The 19,035-nt window shown below is 37.9% G+C and overlaps 1 protein-coding gene across 1 annotated transcript; it reads right to left on the reverse strand.

Annotated features, from left to right (window-relative positions):
• Positions 1-9,399: 9,399 nt before the first annotated feature.
• Positions 9,400-16,704, reverse strand: LOC120440539. Its single transcript, XM_039613219.1, has 9 exons — positions 16,543-16,704; positions 13,372-13,653; positions 13,054-13,287; positions 12,843-12,947; positions 11,931-12,134; positions 11,505-11,828; positions 11,086-11,186; positions 9,920-9,988; positions 9,400-9,537 (listed from the first exon to the last, which is right to left on the reverse strand). Exons 1-9 carry the CDS (start codon positions 16,595-16,597, stop codon positions 9,400-9,402), a joined length of 1,512 nt encoding a protein of 503 aa, XP_039469153.1. The 5' UTR covers positions 16,598-16,704.
• Positions 16,705-19,035: the final 2,331 nt, after the last annotated feature.

Genomic DNA, 19,035 nt, shown 5'->3' on the forward strand with positions numbered 1-19,035 from the left:
GAACATGGCTGTTGCAGACTGCGCTGTCTAATCAGAAAGTTGATTTATAAGCTTTCAAAACCCCAGCTGCTGTCTTATTAAAGAGTGAATGCTTAAAAGCAGACGTCATCTTCTTAAAACTGTGAAGTCTGATGACAGAATGGACAAAGAAATTAGGGCAAATGTGTTTGCATGTAACACCTTCAGATCACTTCCTCTTGTGGAAAGATGAAACCTCAAGTGTCAAAGTAGCTGTTTCACATATTTCTATATCTCTATATATCTATCTCTCTAGGTATTTATTAGTATACATATATATATAGTTATATGCATGACTTAATTCTATGGGTTTTTTTGTTTGTTTGTTTGTTTTTTAATGTTTCCATGTTGTCAGAGTTAAAAAAGGTACATGTGGTTTGGTTGTCATTTTGTGGTCCAGATAAAACTGAGAAAAAAACCCACAGACACAGAGACTTTGAACTTTTAATGTTCAATTCAAAAGCATCTCAAGCTCACACACATGAAAACTTCATGAAACAACAGGTTTTTGTTTTGCTTTTAGTACAACATTTTGAATTAGTGCGTTTACTGCCAAATATTTCTAAAGTCAGAAGTCAGCAGTGTTGGGTAAGTTACTTTAAATTAGTAACTTAGTTACATTACTAGTTACTTCTCTAAAAAAGTAACTCAGTTACTTCAAGTTACTCGTTACTTTCAAAGTAACTAGTTACTAGGGAAAGTAACTTTGGTTTTACTCAGACTTCTCTTGTTAATGTGTTGCTTCCGTAACTGGATACCCAGCCAGACTGCCAGTCTTCTAGCTTGCTTACTTGCCACAAGTGCACTGTGCCACCGACCAATAGAAAGGAAAAAATAATGTGCACATTTCCACGAGAGAAATCCCACGCCTGGACCGTCGTTGACCGCCGCCATGATTCTAGCCTGCTTTTTACATCCAACACAAAAACTGCAGTCGTGGTGCTTTTGATTGTACTCAGAACTTGGAAATTCTGCCTTCTGAATAGGAAGATGTAGGTAACACCAGACTGCAGATGAGCTGCATACAGAGCTGGACTGGGACAAAAAAAAATCGTCCCGGCATTTTGACTAGAGACCGCCCACCATTATAGGAAAAATCATAAAGCCTTTGAATGAAAACAAACACTGTTGTGACAGTGATGTACACTGTTCTGATGGTATATATGTATCAATCTATCAATTGTTTGTTGTAAGACTCAGATAATTATTTTTTTAAAAAGCTAGACATTTTAAATGAGAATAAGAAAGAAAAGTATTTCCTTGTCCCTCCTTTCCTGTTAATGCCCTACCTGGCCCCTGGCAACACTTTGCTAGACCCGCCCCTGCACAGTTACCAGCTGTCAGCTAGCAGAAAAGGATCCTGGTGTTATTTGTCTCTCAGAAACAGTTCATAACTTCCTTCAACTCATTCATGTCACCTAAAAGGTAAACCTGTTTCTCCATCACCTGTTCAGCTCTGATGATTCAGTAAGGACATCTCCTGGTTTCATCTGCATGTTTCCCTCTCACCAGATAACCAAACCGATATCATGACCAGCAGCTTTACAGCTGTGGCTCCAGCAAACATCAGCTGATACTAGAAATTAATATTAAATAAATTCTAACAACAGCTGATCAAGCTTAAACGTGCTGCTGTTGTTTAACGCGACATCCGCTGATTTCCTCTTTCTGGCGCAAAGTGGGCGATAAACAAACAAGAGAGAAAAGCCGATCAGCTGATCAGTTTCGTGATTGAAGTAGAAATGGGAGAGGAGAGAATGAGAGAAGAAGAGGCAGCTGTGCAGCTTCAGCTTTGTGTCTTTTTCATTGTAGCTGAAGTCCGGGACAAACTGTGTTCCTTTTCACCTCAGTACGAAACGCGTAATATTTTCTCTGAATACCAGACGATTCTGTTTTTTACGGGACGGTTGGCAACTCTAATAATTAACCTTATGAACAAAATAAAGTTCAACATCAGTAACATAGCACCCACCCAGCTGTATAGAAACTCCGTCATGCTAGCTAGCACGCAGTACGAAAATGTCAGCATACCGAAAATAAACTCCACCTAAACTTGGTTTATATCTGACTCCGATAGACTGCAGGTCATAACTTCTTACCTGAAGTTCAGTTCACCTGACACGCGGACCGGCGGCCGCTTGGGTCTCTCCTCTTGCCTCCTTTTCCTTCATCCACCTGCTGGCCTCCACCACTTGCTAATGTTATTGAATCTGTGGAAGCTTCGCGATATCCACCACACGAAGTAACGAGTAACGAGCCTATCTAAATCCCAGTAACGAGTAACGCGTTCCTGGTTTTGGCATAATAACTAGTTACCGTGCTCGTTACCACAATAATAACGTAGTTACTGTAACGCGTTACTTAATAACGCGTTAGTCCCAACACTGGAAGTCAGCCATGTTTTTTCTTTTCAACTGATTTTTATCATGTGTTTTATGCAGAGTTTAAAAACAGATACACCAGTTGTGATGCTGAAGTCATACAAAAGTCACTCAACTACAGAGGAATACTATTTTTTAATATATGGTGACAAACTTTATTGAGCAGGAAGTTGGAGTAGAGTCTGCTCTTCCAAAACCAGGGTGGAAACAACTTCCTCTCTGAGGGTGTGTGGAGCTACTGAATGAGTGGATGTTTGGACTGCTTCTCTTTTCAGAATTGCTTTCTTGAGAGTGTAAGAGAAGGCTACAGGGCTGTTGTTTTTCTTTGAGACGAAGATGTTCGGGTTTTGGTTGAGAGAGGTGTGGTATTGAATTACTTGTTGGCAGCTGTCTCTCCGTCATTTGTATCCTCAGTGTGGATCTGTTGCCCACCTCCTTAATTCCAAATGAACAGATCATCTTGGTTGCAAAGACATCAGACTCCAACACGTTCAGTCTCTTTAAAGACAGACATTTATATATATATGAATGACCCTTTGAAAGACATTTCAGTGTCTAAAAGAATTAAATATGGCAATGATTCATGTACTATTATTGTTCCAGCTCAGTTACACATGATGTGCTTTGACTGCACATACTGTCTGCCTAAATAACAGTGGACAGGCAAGGTGAATGAAAACTGAAGCTGTAAATCAAAGCAAGATTTCAGGTTATTTGAATGTTGTAAATGTTGGAAAAGAAGAAGAAATGTTCGAGGGTGTTTCATTGTTACAGTTCTCAGTTCTCAAAGAATGATGATCAGCGGGCATATTTCTTACAGAAGACCAATTACTTTTTCCATGAACCCATTGAAAGACAGTCTTTAGAAATCACAGACAATCCCTGATGGAGACATATTCATATATTGTGTTTTAAAGATAAGGAGAGTATAGGAGAATGGAAACTTTAAATGTGATAGAGGGATAGAGAAAGGTGAGCAGTGTTACATGAGCTCAGTACAGAAAAAGACATTGCTGTGCTCCTTCTACAGGAAATGCATGGCTTATTAGATAATGAAGTTGAATGGGGCATGAGTAAGAGACGACGGTTCTTTCTAAATCATGTTACAAATCTTAGTGCAGATGTAGCAGTTTTATTTCCTAAGCACCTTCAGTTATCACATTATCAAATCCAACTTAATATTTCTCTAATTCAGTTCAGTTTTCTTTATATAGCAACAAATCACAACTAAATGTGCCTCAAGGTGCTTTATAGTGTAAGAGCAAGCACATGGCGACAGTGGGAAGGCCTGCTGTTTAAAAAAAAAAGTGCACCCAAAACACAAAAAGGACTGGCAGATGAAACAAACAGAAAAGACTGTGTAACCACAGAAAGTTTAACAGAAAGGAGCACCAGAAGTTTAAAACTGTAAAAGCAGAAATACATGATGAAAAAGCAAAGAAGAGAAAAACTGACAGAGAGAGGCATTTCTATTTATAGACATTAGAAACAGTTACAGTAGAGCAAAGTATAGCATGGCAGGAAATATAACAACAGACGATGGACTCTTACACAGATGCTTTGGTTCATGCATTCTTGCTGTTTCTGTTTCATGCAGGCTTTATGAATGCAGACAGCAAAATGAAGGGTGAAAATGTGAAACATATGAAAATATGAATTCATTAGTAAGGCTGGAATACCAAAAAATTTTATCAATCACAAAAGTGAAAACAGTTTGATCTGAGTACAACAGCTTAGCCTCCAATCTTATAAAACTGGACAGACCTTGGATATTTTTCTTAAAGCTGAGATGTTGATCATAAATAATGCCCAGGTTTCAAGCAGATTGTTTTGTGTATGTCATTATTTGTTCAAAGTAGGGAGTGTGTGTGTTTGGGAGGCATTAAGTTGTACTATGATAATAGCAGACACCTGTATACTTATGTATGTATGTCTTATTATGGATTAGTCTCAATTAAAATGTTGTTCATAAGGACCGGCAAAGCAGCATTGTTTTTGGGGTTTTTGTTTTTTTGCCAAAATCAGATGTTTATATAATACATTTTTGCCTTCCATTATCTTAAAGAGCTGCTCATTAAGTAAAAGTAAAAGTAACTTAGCGATGGGGCGGTAGTTATGGACTAAGCCAGATACAGAATCACAAGGGAGGGAGGAATGGGGATTCAAGGAATAACACAAACCAGACTAAAACCAAGAACAGAAATAAACAAGAGAATTAAAACCTGAAAATACAAATATAAAGAAACACACCAGAATATGCTGCTCCAAGAAAGCACAAAACCAGAAACCCTTAACACTCTCCAAGAAAACCCCGAACCCATAAAACTAAGAAACAAGACAAATGTAAATATAATATATGCAGAATATAGAATCATGAAACAAAGATAATCAAAAATACAAATCTAGAAAAACCTGAATCATCCCAAAACTCCTAAACCAAGACCCAGGGACCATGTTTAGCCAGATTAGTTCACTAATTTTTATATGGCCTGACTTTGTGCATATGTGCTCTGACTGATGTCCATACAATCTTTTAAATTGCACTTAAAAACTCACTTTCTTAATCTAGCCTTTGAAGCAAATTAGTTCGGACTGGCCTGCATTTGTGCTACATAACTGTAACTGTTGCTGTAACTATAACTGTTTTTGTTGTCTTTCATTGTAACCTGCATTGCGGCACTTTTGTGAAGCACTTTGATGGACACAGGTCCTTTTTAAATGTGCTATAGAAATAAACATTGTTTGATTGATTGATTGATTGATTGATTGATTGATTGATTGATTGATTGATTGATTGATTGATTGGTTCCTTATGACTCTTTTAGGGTGCGCCTAGAACCTTAGCAAGCCTTGAAAACTAGAAACTAATCTGCCAGTCCCCAATATTTTGTAATCTAGTTATTTTTTTTCTCCAAGAAAATATTTACTAGTGTCATTTATAGTTTCAAATTCAATTTCATGTTAATAACATGCACTATGTTCTAAATAAAACTTTAGGTGTTTTTTTCTTTTGTACAGTTATGGTTTCATTCTCATCGTGAAACGTCCATCATTCTCATTTGGAGTGCAATTCATTTGTCAAATAGAGACAAAGCAGACAGGGCATACCCTGGTATGTCAAATTCCTGGCCAGCATGTCAGATTATGATAAAATGGCATTTGGTTTGTGTTCATTCGTTTTACACATCATGCAGGTTTCAAACTAAACCCAAACTTCCTTCCTCTTTAAATACTTTATGCATTTATATACTATAGCTGTCTGAGCAAGTTAGTATTTTACATTTGAAAAATTAACAGAAATTTTATTTCTGCTGCCCTCTAGTGGTTGAACTTGTCACCTTGCAGCAGTGACATGCAGCCTTGTTCACTCAATACTGTTCACTCAAGAATTGTGCTTTTAAATCAGTCTTGCTGTTTACTAAATCTCACTTTGCATAGAACACATTCTTTCAGGTAACCGATGAAAAATTAGCACATGCTGACTTCACAACGTCACTATGAATCCAAACAGTTTGGTGGACTCCTATTTGCAGGAGCCCTCTTCACTCTGTCTGCTCTTTAGCAGTTAGAGACATGGCCACGAGATGGAGCCATTATCATAACTCATCATTTCAACAACTGCTTGTGCATTCAATATAACAGTCTCTACTATTGAGGGATGATTTGATCACCTGTTCTGAGGTTCATACAGGTAGTGGTAATATTTTATCCTGTTACTCTGTTTCACTTTGTAAATATGTTTTAAAATTGCAGTTGTCTCTTCGGGATGTTAATTCATCTGCTCTCAGTTCATGAAATGGAGAAAACTCAACAAAAAACATCAGAATCTACTTCTTGCCCAAGTGTGTGTGTGTGTGTGTGTGTGTGTGTGTGTGTGTGTGTGTGTGTGTGTGTGTGTGTGTGTGTGTGTAAAGCTGATTATGGTTACAGTCTTGGCTTGTTTAGTTCCCATTGCGAAGAAACATGAAGTGTCTGCAAGTGTCACATACACAGATTCTAGGTTTGACGAACAGTCTCAGTTGTGGGCAAAAGACAAAAAACAGTAAAATTCTAAAATGCATTTCATTAGTCTAAGATCAACAGGAAACAGTGGAAGAATGGAACCAATATATTTTTGACACTTAAAAACTTCTCTTGAGTATTGAGTTGAATTAAGTTGATTCTCAAAATAGTTTAGTTTGTTGTGATACCACATGTAGGCAGTTTGATTGTCAGTCAGGTTACAGCTGGTGCTGCAAATCACAAATCACACTGTTGAAGAAGTTCTTTGAATGTGAACCTCTTTTGATACGAGATGAATACACTTCGTGTTACTTATGAAACATTAAAACAACTTATATGATTGACCAAAATATAAGTTTCAACAAATACAAACAAATGCTTTTACAGTTTGTTTGTGAAAACTTTCCCTGTGGGATATGTGATGGAGGACGGCTTATCCACTGATGCCTGTTTGTAAGAACACATCATTCTATAAGCATAAGTCACACTGTAGCATCTTTGTGTGATGGAATCTGCACAAAAATAAATGAAATGGGATTCAATATTTGTATCCAGATCATTTTTATAATAATACTTATTATTATTATTATTATTGGTATGTCCAGTAATGTTGGGATGTCCAGTCTGCGCTTTGTTTGGGGCATCCAGGCGAGGGAACACCTGTTGCTGGATGCAGCTTGTCCCTGACCCAGAGCAGTGTGTCTTTTCCCTTTACTGTGTGCGTCTATTGTAATTAAGTGAATGACTGGTGTTGTGATGCAGTGGGTGGCAGATGTGCCCCAAAACTTGACTCATCTGTACACACCCACAGTGTACCCTGTCTGTCAGACATGATTTATATATAACTCACTTACTGCACATAATGTCCTCTTTGTATATATTCACTCACTGTATATACTGTTCTCTCTCTTTTTGCACAGTCGAGGAGCGCATCAGGTCACATTTTGCTGCGTGTTGTACTTGTATAATTATGCACATGACAAATAAAGAATCTTGACACCGTCGTGTGGTGTAGGAAATTTTGAGTGTTCCTTTTCTAACTTCCTGTATGGAAGCTAACTGAAAAGGTCTCCAACTTGGTAAATGGACTGGTTCTTATATATTTTCTACTCTTCTGAGAACTCAAAGCGCTTTACACAACCTGTGCATTCACTCCCATTCTCACAAGCACATTTTCTAAGTGCTTTCTAACCAACAGTCACACATACATTCATACTTGATTGATGCATCGGAGAGCAATTTGGGTTAGTATCGTGCCCAAGGATATTTGGCATAGACTAGGGAAAGCCAGGAATCAAACCACCAACCTTCCGATCAGTAGATGACCTGCCTGAGCTACAGCCACCTCCACTAAAGAAAGGTCGACATCCAGTGGATTTTCTGAGAATAACATATCAAAACAAAGTGGTAGAAATGGCTCAAACAGGGTTAAGTTCATTTCAGTGCATGTTTCAGAAACATATAGGGACTCAAGTGTGTGCTCTACCAAATGGTTGGGCAGAACATTCAAAGTTCTCATCTCTATAAATTATACAATGTTGACATTTGTCCTTTTCTTTTGGTGAGTATATGCATTTACGTCTATTCTTATTTCAGGACTCATGAATAATCACTGACACCTGAGATATAAAAGATGACAGCCACAAACAGAAAGCCAGCATCTCTCAATAACATGATTTTTCAGTCCAAACTTTAAGTGTAAAGATGACAGTAAGTGCACAAAACACAAGAGACAAAGTCACTCACCATTCAAACTAAGAAGTACTCTTTGTCAGACTGAGGGATGAGACAGATAACATGAATGTTTAAATCTTTAGTATTCTTGCATGCTATGTTGTACCATGAAAACATATTAAACTACATTCAGTCACTTCCCATATAATAATGATGATTTTATTAGATTTACTGTAAGTATCAACTCTGCTCCTTGTAGTTGTATTTGAATGCATTAAATAGTCATTGTTGAGCAGAGAGCTGTGGAGGTGGTAAAACTGTTCCACAAGTTCAACGTGCAGCATGGACAGCTGTAGAGATGGAGACTTTAGTTTTCTGTGAAGCTACTTTTTTTTGCCTCTGGTTGAATGTGGGTGCTGGGTGTGGTTAGAAAGTGCCAGACTTTAGCACTTTGCAACCACACTCACAGATGTAAACACTTTTACTCTTTAATAAAAATCATATTTTATAACCACTCATGTTGTTTGCTGCCTTAGATGCTGTGAGATATTGTTTTTCTGATCAAAAAAAGCATAATCTGAACAAGTCTGTAAAGATAACTGAGCTGTAAATGTCATTAGTTAATTATGTTATGTTATGTGGCAGGTTTTTACTGACTTTTCTACATTCTGCAGTCAAGTGATAGTTAATGTAAATAATCGTTATTTGGAGGAAACTCACCTGAGAGCAGGTCTGATCTTACTTGTCCTTATTGTACAGTCATTAATAGAAGGAAAAAAGATTTAATAAACCCTCCACCTTCTGACAGCAAAAGGTGAAGAAACAATCCACAAGTGATTATTCTGATAAATCTTCACAATAGTTGTGCAAAAGAATTTAGCTACTTGAGCTACTTTGTTTATTTTGTCTATTTTACATAACCACTATTAGAAACATTAGAAACATTAGAAACTTTCGTTCTCTATGTTTAGCAGTTAGTGGTTCATTTATGATTCAGAAAAAAAGAAACCTGCAGACACGATGACTTTAAAGTTCAGTTTTACAGTCATTTTCCAGATAATGTTATAAATTCACAAAGCTCACAAAGTAGTACAGCTGGCGTCTCTGACAAAGTTAACAATAGCATTTTTATGTTGTGATGCACTTTCCAGGTTTTTTGCAACATGTAATATCGTAGGCTATCTTTAAGTTGAAAACCCTATGCATTTTTACTTTTTTACTAATTTCTACTGTATTTTACCTTATATTTCCACTATAGACTGTGATTGTTTAACACTCTGGACTCATCAACTGTGGTGCTTTTCTTGTAGGCAATGACTCAATATTAGAGGTTACAGTAGAGACTAGCGCCATTGGAATAGAGATCAACTTCATTGGCATAGAGATGAGCTTCGTGGTTCATGGTGTCAAGCATCCTGCTGTGCTGAGCTGGGTTGTTTCCATATATGGGATTAAGGCTGACCTGAGGAAACCAAATAACATAAGATTATATTTCATTGCGTACGAGAGGGTATAATGTTAGTGAGATAAACCTGCCATGTACCTGCTGTTAGTTGTCTGATATTTCACTCTTTGGAGAATGACTGGAAGCCTTCTTTTTTCTGAGTGTCAAACATGAAAGGATACGACTGAATAACAGATTTCAAATCAGAGTTTGAACATGATTGATCTAAAAGAGAACACAGTGATGCTCACCTCTGGCAGCAGAACACAGTGAGAAGTATTATTATTATTAACAGGAGAGCTGCAAAACCACCTGCAGCTGCTGGTAGCCATTGAGCTGTGGTGTTATCCTTGTTGGTTTTAACACCACAGGAATAATTTCTTATATTCTCCTTGCTGACTGTGTCTAGGATCAAATGTTTGTTCTGGTTCTCTCTCGGGGTCAGAGGTCGACTGTTCAAGTACCAAATGTAATACAAAATCAATCATCGACCTGCGGCCTAGAGCGTCCTGGTGCCACGTGCACTTATGGACACTCTTATGTTCCAACAAGGTGTTTGTTATGGCCAAACTGTGATTTGCACAGTTTGGCCATAACAATGCATGATTTACATATGAAGAAAAATAGCACAGAGTTGATGTTTTATACTTGAATCCTGTCATGTACCTGCTCTTCATTGTCTGATGTTTCACTTCTTGGAAAGTGACTGGATGTTGTTGTCATTCTAATTTACAAAAAATGAAATAATTAGCAAATCAACAAGTGACTTCAAATCACAGTTTGAATATGATGAATACAGCAAAAAAAAAGAAAGAAGGTGTATTAACTTAGCAGGCGATAACTCGATGGTTGAGTAGAGGTCAGTGTTGTTTTTCAAACTGAAATGCAGCCTGACATAGTGATGACCATCCTGCTCCTCCGATTCAGCTGGAACGTTTTCATTTATGAAATTAGGAAAAATCTGCATAGACAAATAACATCACATTTTATTAATGTATATTTACATGCATTTACATATAGAGGTTATGATTCACATGAAGGAGAACAATACAGAGGCAAAAAATACATGCTTTTGGATTAAGCAGGAATAGATTTATATAAAGAAAAACAAGGTGTACAAGCGGCTTTTTTTATATCTGTTGTTACTGGAGAAGAATTTTTTGTTTCCTGTTTGGTACCTGCTGTTTGTTGCCTAATGTTTCAGTTCTTGAAGGCTGGTTAGAAATCCTCTTTTTTCTGATTTGTAAACAGATAGAAATATATAAAGTAAAGGCATATCGCAAGAACATATTGATCTGAATGAGATCAAAGTGTTGCTCACCTAACACACCAGAAGACAGAGAGAGGTATTAAAAGGAGCAGAGCAGCAGAAACTCCTGCAGCTGCTGGTGTCCATGTTCCTGTGATACTTTGGACAGTGAGAGTCTTTGGAGCAGAGCTGATATCTTTGTTGGTTTTCACAGCACAGGAGTAGCTTCCTGCATCCTCCCTGCTGACTGGGTCTAGGATCAGATGTTTGTTGTGTGTCACTGTCATGTTCAGAGGTCGACTGTTCAAGTACCAAATGTAGTTTGTGTTGTCAGTCAGAGGACAGCTGGTACTGCAGGTCAGTGTGACTCTCTGACCCTCTGTCACCACTGCAGAAGGACTCATCTTCACTCTCAGCTCTGAAAGAGGAACATTATTAAATAATTAAAAACTATAAATCTCATAAAAAATTCCCAGTTACCTTTTTTTAAAATATAGGATAGCATTGTGATGGGTAATGTGATACAGGTCAATTGGTGTGGAAAGCAAAGGACAGTCAACAGTTTAACAAGCAGCACTTATTCTTAGACCAGCTAAAATGTGATGATCAGTGAAATTTTGCTGATAACATTTTTACATTCAGTTTTGTTTGCTCAGGTTTACATTAGGCTTTTTAGTGTAAAACATTGAGGCTCTTACATGAATAAAACATCTTAATCCTTGTTAGGAGACTTTACCTGTGACAATCAAAAAGACTCCAGGCAGTTTCAGTTCTTTATCATGTTGTTTCAGGATGAATGTATATTCTCCTGAGTCATTCTTCGTCAGGTTTTTGATGGTCAGGATGTTTTGGTTCTTCACGTTGTCGTGATACTCCACACGACCTGAAGGCTCAATCCGTTCCTTATCACCTGTTCTCCATTTTTTAATCCATAATTTAAACTCTGGTTTCATGTTATCAGGATGTGAGTATTTACTAATAATGCTGACTGAAGATCCTTCCAGAGCACAGATTCTCCTGCTGATATAATTCACTCTCCAGCAGTTTTTATCCTGAACACCTGAAATATAGATGGAAGATTTACAGTTGACTGTGGTGTCTGCATGTTGAGATAACAGCTTTTTATTAATTAACAGAATTAACAGTTTTCTTTGATACTCACAGACTTCATCAGATTGAAGATGCTCGTGACCTTTAATTACACAGTAAAAGTTGTTTTTCAAAGAACTTGGAGTTGAAATGCTCGTTATATTTTCCCTATAAAGTTTTCCATTTTCATACCACACATAGACAGTTTGAGGGTCGATCAGAGGACATGAGGTGCTACAGGTCAGTGTGTTCCCAGGTGTCCTTACAACATGTACCACTGAGGAGATGATAAATACAGTTTCGTCAGTCACTATGTTATTAATATGCATATTTTATACATGTATGTATGTCAGTTACATGGTTTTGTGTATGGGAGCAGATTTGTAGAGGTGAGTCCAAAGAACAACGGCACTTGAACTCACTTCTCTTTTCCTTATACGAGAGTGATCTGTGTACTCATTCTGTCTTTTCCTCATCAGGGAAGTTTTCACTTTAACACATTTTCATTGACTGCATCCCCACACTTCCATAATAATCTTGGCATTCTACTTTTTTCACCCAAAGCATAATGTAATTCACGTTTGTTCAAAAAATTGTTTCATTTTTTAAAAATACTGATGGCTGCCAGCGCTACTCCTCAGCGTCTTAGTAGATGTACCTATGCTGTTAATGTGAAAGTCCTAGTTGAATTCATTCCTGAAGTATTGCAATCACAAAATTTTCAGAAAACTAGAACTTTGACCTTGACCTTGAGGTCAGTGTCACTGAGATTCAAAATCATCAAAGATTTTTAGTACATGTGCCTTTTGTAGCAATTTGGAAATCCTACGTTGCCTCATTCTCGCAGTTACAAATCTCGGTGTCCATGCCAACTGCCAATAACATCTTTTAACCTTTCAGCCTTTTTACAGCTGAGGGGTTAAAAAAGTGAATGTAGAAACAGTGTATTTCAGAGATCAGTAAGAAGATGTGTTTGTGTGTTCACCTCTGGGAAATGTGATGGAACAAGGCTCATGTTCTGATCCCTGCTGATAAGGACACATTTCGCTTTTAGTGTAAGTCACATTGAAGCATGGTGATGTGATGGAATCTGGATGAAAAAAAATATTAGAGTATTGAGTATGTTTACTGAGAATTATTTGACTTAGTTTATTTTTAGTAGTTTATTTTGTTACACACTGAATATCATGACTCACCCACAGAGACTTCAGGGGCTCTGAGATCCTCGTAGCCTTTGACAGCACAGGAGTATGTGACTGCTTCCTCACTGCTGAGCAGCTCTTGGTACCAGGGAGACCAGTCCTCATAGAGAAACTCTCTGTTCTTGTACCAGATGTAGGCTGCAGGCTTTTCAGTCAGAGGACAGCTGCTGCTGCACATCAGTGTTACTGTCTGTCCCTCTGTGGCAGGAATCACCTTTACCTGCAGCTCTGAGAGGATCGTTAATAGAAATAATATCAATACATTGATTATTCATAAATGAGTTCTTCATGCATTTGATAAAACCACTGTACCTGCAACACTGAGAGAAATTCCCCTTTGGCCACAGTCTGATTTGTCAGCAGGTTCTCTGCAGCAGTAAATGTTTGCATCATTCTCTGCTAGATTGTTGACTGTCAGAGTCAAGTTACTCTCTGCTGACATGCTGTACTTTCCATCTGCAGAGGTCTCAATCTTCAAGCCCCCCCTGTATACACTGTACCAGTTCATGCTTGAAGTTGGATGTTGATGTGAGCAGGACAGATTTACTGATGAACCTTTCAAGGCACAGATGCTGTTTGGTTTTCCCTGAACACCTTTAGCAGAACATTTGATTAACAAGCATCTGTGCAGATTTACACAATTTCTGTAACATTGATCTCTATACCAACAAGTCAGGGCAGTTGCACAATGATAATGCAAATGATTAACTTGTACTTTAATGACGTGTAGCTCATCAAGATAGAATTAGTGAAAGTCCCTTCAACTAACAGATCTTATCCTGTTTTATCTAATCTTTATGTGACTTTGCACAATTTGGCTACACCTGAAATGTTTTGCAGTCTTAAATTGAACAAAATATATCCTCCCAGAGAGATGGAGAACAAAGATCCAAGATCCAAAACAAACATCTGGCTTCAGAACACAACTGCTTTAAATTTCAGCTTTTAGTCAGAATGTTTGATTGTTTGATCTTCTAAATACTCCAGATGCTGTTCGGGTAAAATAAAGGAGGTGAAATTCAGAAGTGTCCTGCTTAAAAGAGAGATGCTAATTAGAGAATGGACAGACAGATAAAGGCAAATGTGTATACAGAGTGCATGAAACACCATATATACCAGTTAAAAGTTTGGACACGCAGAATGACTAAATCTCTGAAATGTCTCTCTACATATAACGCGTTAACGGGTCAACTGCGCTAACATGTTGTCGCTGTGCAGCTCCACACACGGGGCATACAGTGGCTTGCAAAAGTATTCGGCCCCCTTGAACTTTTCCACATTTTGTCACATTACAGCCACAAACATGAATCAATTTTATAGGAATTCCACGTGAAAGACCAATACAAAGTGGTGTACACGTGAGAAGTGGAACAAAAATCATACATGATTTCAAACATTTTTTATAAATAAATAACTGCAAAGTGGGATGTGCGTAATTATTCAGCCCCCCCGAGTCAATACTTTGTAGAATCACCTTTTGCTGCAATCACAGCTGCCAGTCTTTTAGGGTCTGTCTCTGCCAGCTTTGCACATCTACAGACTGAAATCCTTGCCCATTCTTCTTTGCAAAACAGCTCCAGCTCAGTCAGATTAGATGGACAGCGTTTGTGAACAGCAGTTTTCAGATCTTGCCACAGATTCTCGATTGGATTTAGATCTGGACTTTGACTGGGCCATTCTAACACATGGATATGTTTTGTTTTAAACCATGCCAGTGTTGCCCTGGCTTTATGTTTAGGGTCGTTGTCTTGCTGGAAGGTGAACCTCCGCCCCAGTCTCAAGTCTTTTGCAGACGCCAAGAGGTTTTCTTCCAAGATTGCCCTGTATTTGGCTCCATCCATCTTCCCATCAACTCTGACCAGCTTCCCTGTCCCTGCTGAAGAGAAGCACCCCCAGAGCATGATGCTGCCACCACCATATTTGACAGTGGGGATGGTGTGTTCAGAGTGATGTGCAGTGTTAGTTTTCCGCCACACATAGCGTTTTGCATTTTGGCCAAAAGTTCCATTTTGGTCTCATCTGACCAGAGCACCTTTCTTCCACATGTTTGCTGTGTCCCCACATGGCTTGTGGCAAACTGCAAACGGGACTTCTTATGGTTTTCTGTTAACAATGGCTTTCTTCTTGCCACTCTTCCATAAAGGCCAACTTTGTGCAGCGCACAACTAATAGTTGTCCTATGGACAGATTCCCCCACCTGAGCTGTAGATCTCTGCAGCTCGTCCAGAGTCACCATGGGCCTCTTGGCTGCATTTCTGATCAGCGCTCTCCTTGTTCGCCCTGTGAGTTTAGGTGGACGGCCTTGTCTTGGTAGGTTTACAGTTGTGCCATACTCCTTCCATTTCTGAATGATTGCTTGAACAGTGCTCTGTGGGATGTTCAAGGCTTGGGAAATCTTTTTGTAGCCTAAGCCTGCTTTAAATTTCTCAATAACTTTATCCCTGACCTGTCTGGTGTGTTCTTTGGACTTCATGGTGTTGTTGCTCCCAATATTCTCTTAGACAACCTCTGAGGCTGTCACAGAGCAGCTGTATTTGTACTGACATTAGATTACACACAGGTGCACTCTATTTAGTCATTAGCACTCATCAGGCAATGTCTATGGGCAACTGACTGCACTCAGACCAAAGGGGGCTGAATAATTACGCACACCCCACTTTTCAGTTATTTATTTGTAAAAAATGTTTGCAATCATGTATGATTTCCATTCCACTTCTCACCACTTTGTATTGGTCTTTCACGTGGAATTCCAATAAAATTGATTCATGTTTGTGGCTGTAATGTGACAAAATGTGGAAAAGTTCAAGGGGGCCGAATACTTTTGCAAGCCACTGTATGTGTTAGGGCTGTCAACTTTAACACATTAATATGACATTACGATATGGAAAGTAACAGTTCTTGCTTTTTACTTTCTCTTTTTCTCACAGTTTTAAGCTTCTACATGCTTGTGACTGGTAGAAGACTAGAGTTTGGGTTACAGTAGTTCTCCAGCGCATTTTAAAATGTGTTGATCACATATTTTTAATTGTAACACAGAGTGATCGTTTACTGATATGGATTTGAGACAAGCTTGAAATGAGAGACTCATCTCACTATGGCCTAAACCCAGTACTTCATAGCACTGATGCAAAGGAACTTTTAGTACATCAATCTTTAGAAACTAACAGCTTTCATAAAACTGCAGTATTTGATACAATGGAAAGGTGAACAATCTGACAAACCAGTTGTAACAAATACAAAAACAGGCTATTCTTCTGTGGTGATTTAAAACAAGAGATACGTGACTGTGAAAGGACAGGAGGACTGACCTTATAGAGTCAAAAAAATCATTATTATGGCTTAAAGTAAACAACAGTAAAATTTAAAACAGCTTTAAATATCTACAACCATAAAATTTTACCTATGCATTAATGCAGCATTTACACTGATACATACAAAGTGGACATTGAATTAAGGGATCAGGGAAAACAGAATCTTTCCTACCTGAGAGACAGAGAACAAAAACCCAGAACAAACATTCAGCTTCTGTGAAGAACATGGCTGTTGCAGACTGCGCTGTTTAATCACAAAGTTGACTAATGAGCTTTATAAAACCCTAGCTGTTGTCTTATTAAAGAATGACTTCTTAAAAGCAGAAGTCATCTTCTTAAAACTGTGAAGTCTGATGACAGAATGGACAAAGAAATTAGGCCAAATGTGTTTTCATGCAACACCTTCAGATCACTTCCTCTTGTGGAAAGATGAAACCTCAAGTGTCAAAGTAGCTGTTTCACATATTTCTATATCTCTACATATCTATCTCGCTAGGTATTTATTAGTATACATATTTATATATAGTTATATGCATGACTTAATTCTATGGGTTTTGTTTGTTTGTTTGTTTTTTAATGTTTCCATGTTGTCAGAGTGAAAAAAGGTACATGTGGTTTGGTTGTCATTTTGTGGTCCAGATAAAACTGAGAAAAAAACCCACAGACACAGAGACTTTGAACTTTTAATGTTCAATTCAAAAGCATCTCAAGCTCACACACATGAAAACTTCATGAAACAACAGGTTTTTGTTTTGCTTTTAGTACAACATTTTGAATTAGTGCGTTTACTGCCAAATATCTCTAAAGTCAGAAGTCAGCCATGTTTTTTTCTTTTCAACTGATTTTTATCATGTGTTTTATGCAGAGTTTAAAAACAGATACACCAGTTGTGATGCTGAAGTCATACAAAAGTCACTCAACTACAGAGGAATACTATTTTTTAATGTATGGTGACAAACTTTATTGAATGAAAACTGAAGCTGTAAATCAAAGCAAGATTTCAGGTTATTTGAATGTTGTAAATGTTGAAAAAGAAGAAGAAATGTTCGAGGGTGTTTCGTTGTTACAGTTCTCAGTTCTCAAAGAATGATGATCAGCGGGCATATTCCTTACAGAAGACCAATTACTTTTTCCATGAACCCATTGAAAGACAGTCTTTAGAAATCACAGACAATCCCTGATGGAGACATATTCATATATTGTGTTTTAAAGATAAGGAGAGTATAGGAGAATGGAAACTTTAAATGTGATAGAGGGATAGAGAAAGGTGAGCAGTGTTACATGAGCTCAGTACAGAAAAAGACATTGCTGTGCTCCTTCTACAGGAAATGCATGGCTTACTAGATAATGAAGTTGAATGGGGCATGAGTAAGAGAGGACGGTTCTTTCTAAATCATGTTGCAAATCTTAGTGCAGATGTAGCAGTTTTATTTCTTAAGCACCTTCAGTTATCACATTATCAAATCCAACTTAATATTTCTCTAATTCAGTTCAGTTTTATTTATATATCAACAAATCACAACTAAATGTGCCTCAAGGTGCTTTATAGTGTAAGAGCAAGCACATGGCGACAGTGGGAAGGAAAAACTCCCTTTTAACAGGAAGAAACCTCCAGCAGAACCAGGCTCAGGGAGGGGGAGCCATCTGCTGTGACCAGTTAGGGGTGGGGGCAGTGGGACAGGACAGAAGCCACACTACAGAAGAGAACCAGAGATTAATGATTAAATGCTGCCTGGTGTATCAACTCTTAGGAAGTGAGAAGAGGTGAGTGAAGAAAAAAGTGCATCATGGGACATCATGAAAACAATTCAGCTGATTTCCAGCGATTCAAGTTGTCATTTTAATGCAGTAATGTAAGTTTTTACAACTTAACAAAATGTTGTCTCTGTTGGATGTGTTTACAGATACAACAAAATTTCCTGCTTTTCTCAATGTATCAAATGGGGAAAATTCAAAAAATGTTCTATGCAGTGTATTGAATACCTAACATCTAACAACTCATGCAATAACTAATTTCTTCAAAAACACAGGAAGTCTCTGCAAGCTAATCAAGGCCATGGTACATGTGTGAATGCTGCACAATGGAAGAAGTGTGGCATGCAAAGATGAGAAAAATGTCATCTTATGCATCAGCACCAGCCATGTGTGAAAGGCCTGCTGTTTAAAAAAAAAGTGCACCCAAAACACAAAAAGGACTGGCAGATGAAACAAACAGAAAAGACTGTGTAACCACAGAAAGTCTAACAGAAAGGAGCACCAGAAGTTTAAAACTGTAAAAGCAGAAATACATGATGAACAATCAAAGAAGAGAAAAACTGACAGAGAGAGGCATTTCTATTTATAGACATTAGAAACAGTTACAGTAGAGCAAAGAATAGCATGGCAGGAAATATAACAACAGACGATGGACTCTTACACAGATGCTTTGGTTCATGCATTCTTGCTGTTTCTGTTTCATGCAGGCTTTATGAATGCAGACAGCAAAATGAAGGGTGAAAATGTGAAACATATGAAAATATGAATTCATTAGTAAGGCTGGAATACCAAAAAAATGTTATCAATCACAAAAGTGAAAACAGTTTGATCTGAGTGCAACAGCTTAGCCTCCAATCTTATAAAACTGGACAGACTTTGGATATTTTTCTTAAAGCTGAGATGTTGATCA

The sequence above is a fragment of the Oreochromis aureus genome, linkage group 6, assembly GCF_013358895.1.
Source record: "Oreochromis aureus strain Israel breed Guangdong linkage group 6, ZZ_aureus, whole genome shotgun sequence".
Classification (NCBI taxonomy): Eukaryota; Metazoa; Chordata; class Actinopteri; order Cichliformes; family Cichlidae; genus Oreochromis; species Oreochromis aureus.

What these genes read in the sequence shown, in the direction of transcription:
- LOC120440539 (XM_039613219.1), bottom strand. Translation starts at nt 16,597, where the DNA reads ATGTTCTTCACAGAAGCTGAATGTTTGTTCTGGGTTTTTGTTCTCTGT. An exon ending in TTCCATCACATTTCCCAGAG is followed by an intron (nt 12,135 to 12,842) that starts GTGAACACACAA and finishes TCATCTCCTCAG; the next exon opens with TGGTACATGTTGTAAGGACA. An exon ending in AGTCTTTTTGATTGTCACAG is followed by an intron (nt 11,187 to 11,504) that starts GTAAAGTCTCCT and finishes TTCCTCTTTCAG; the next exon opens with AGCTGAGAGTGAAGATGAGT.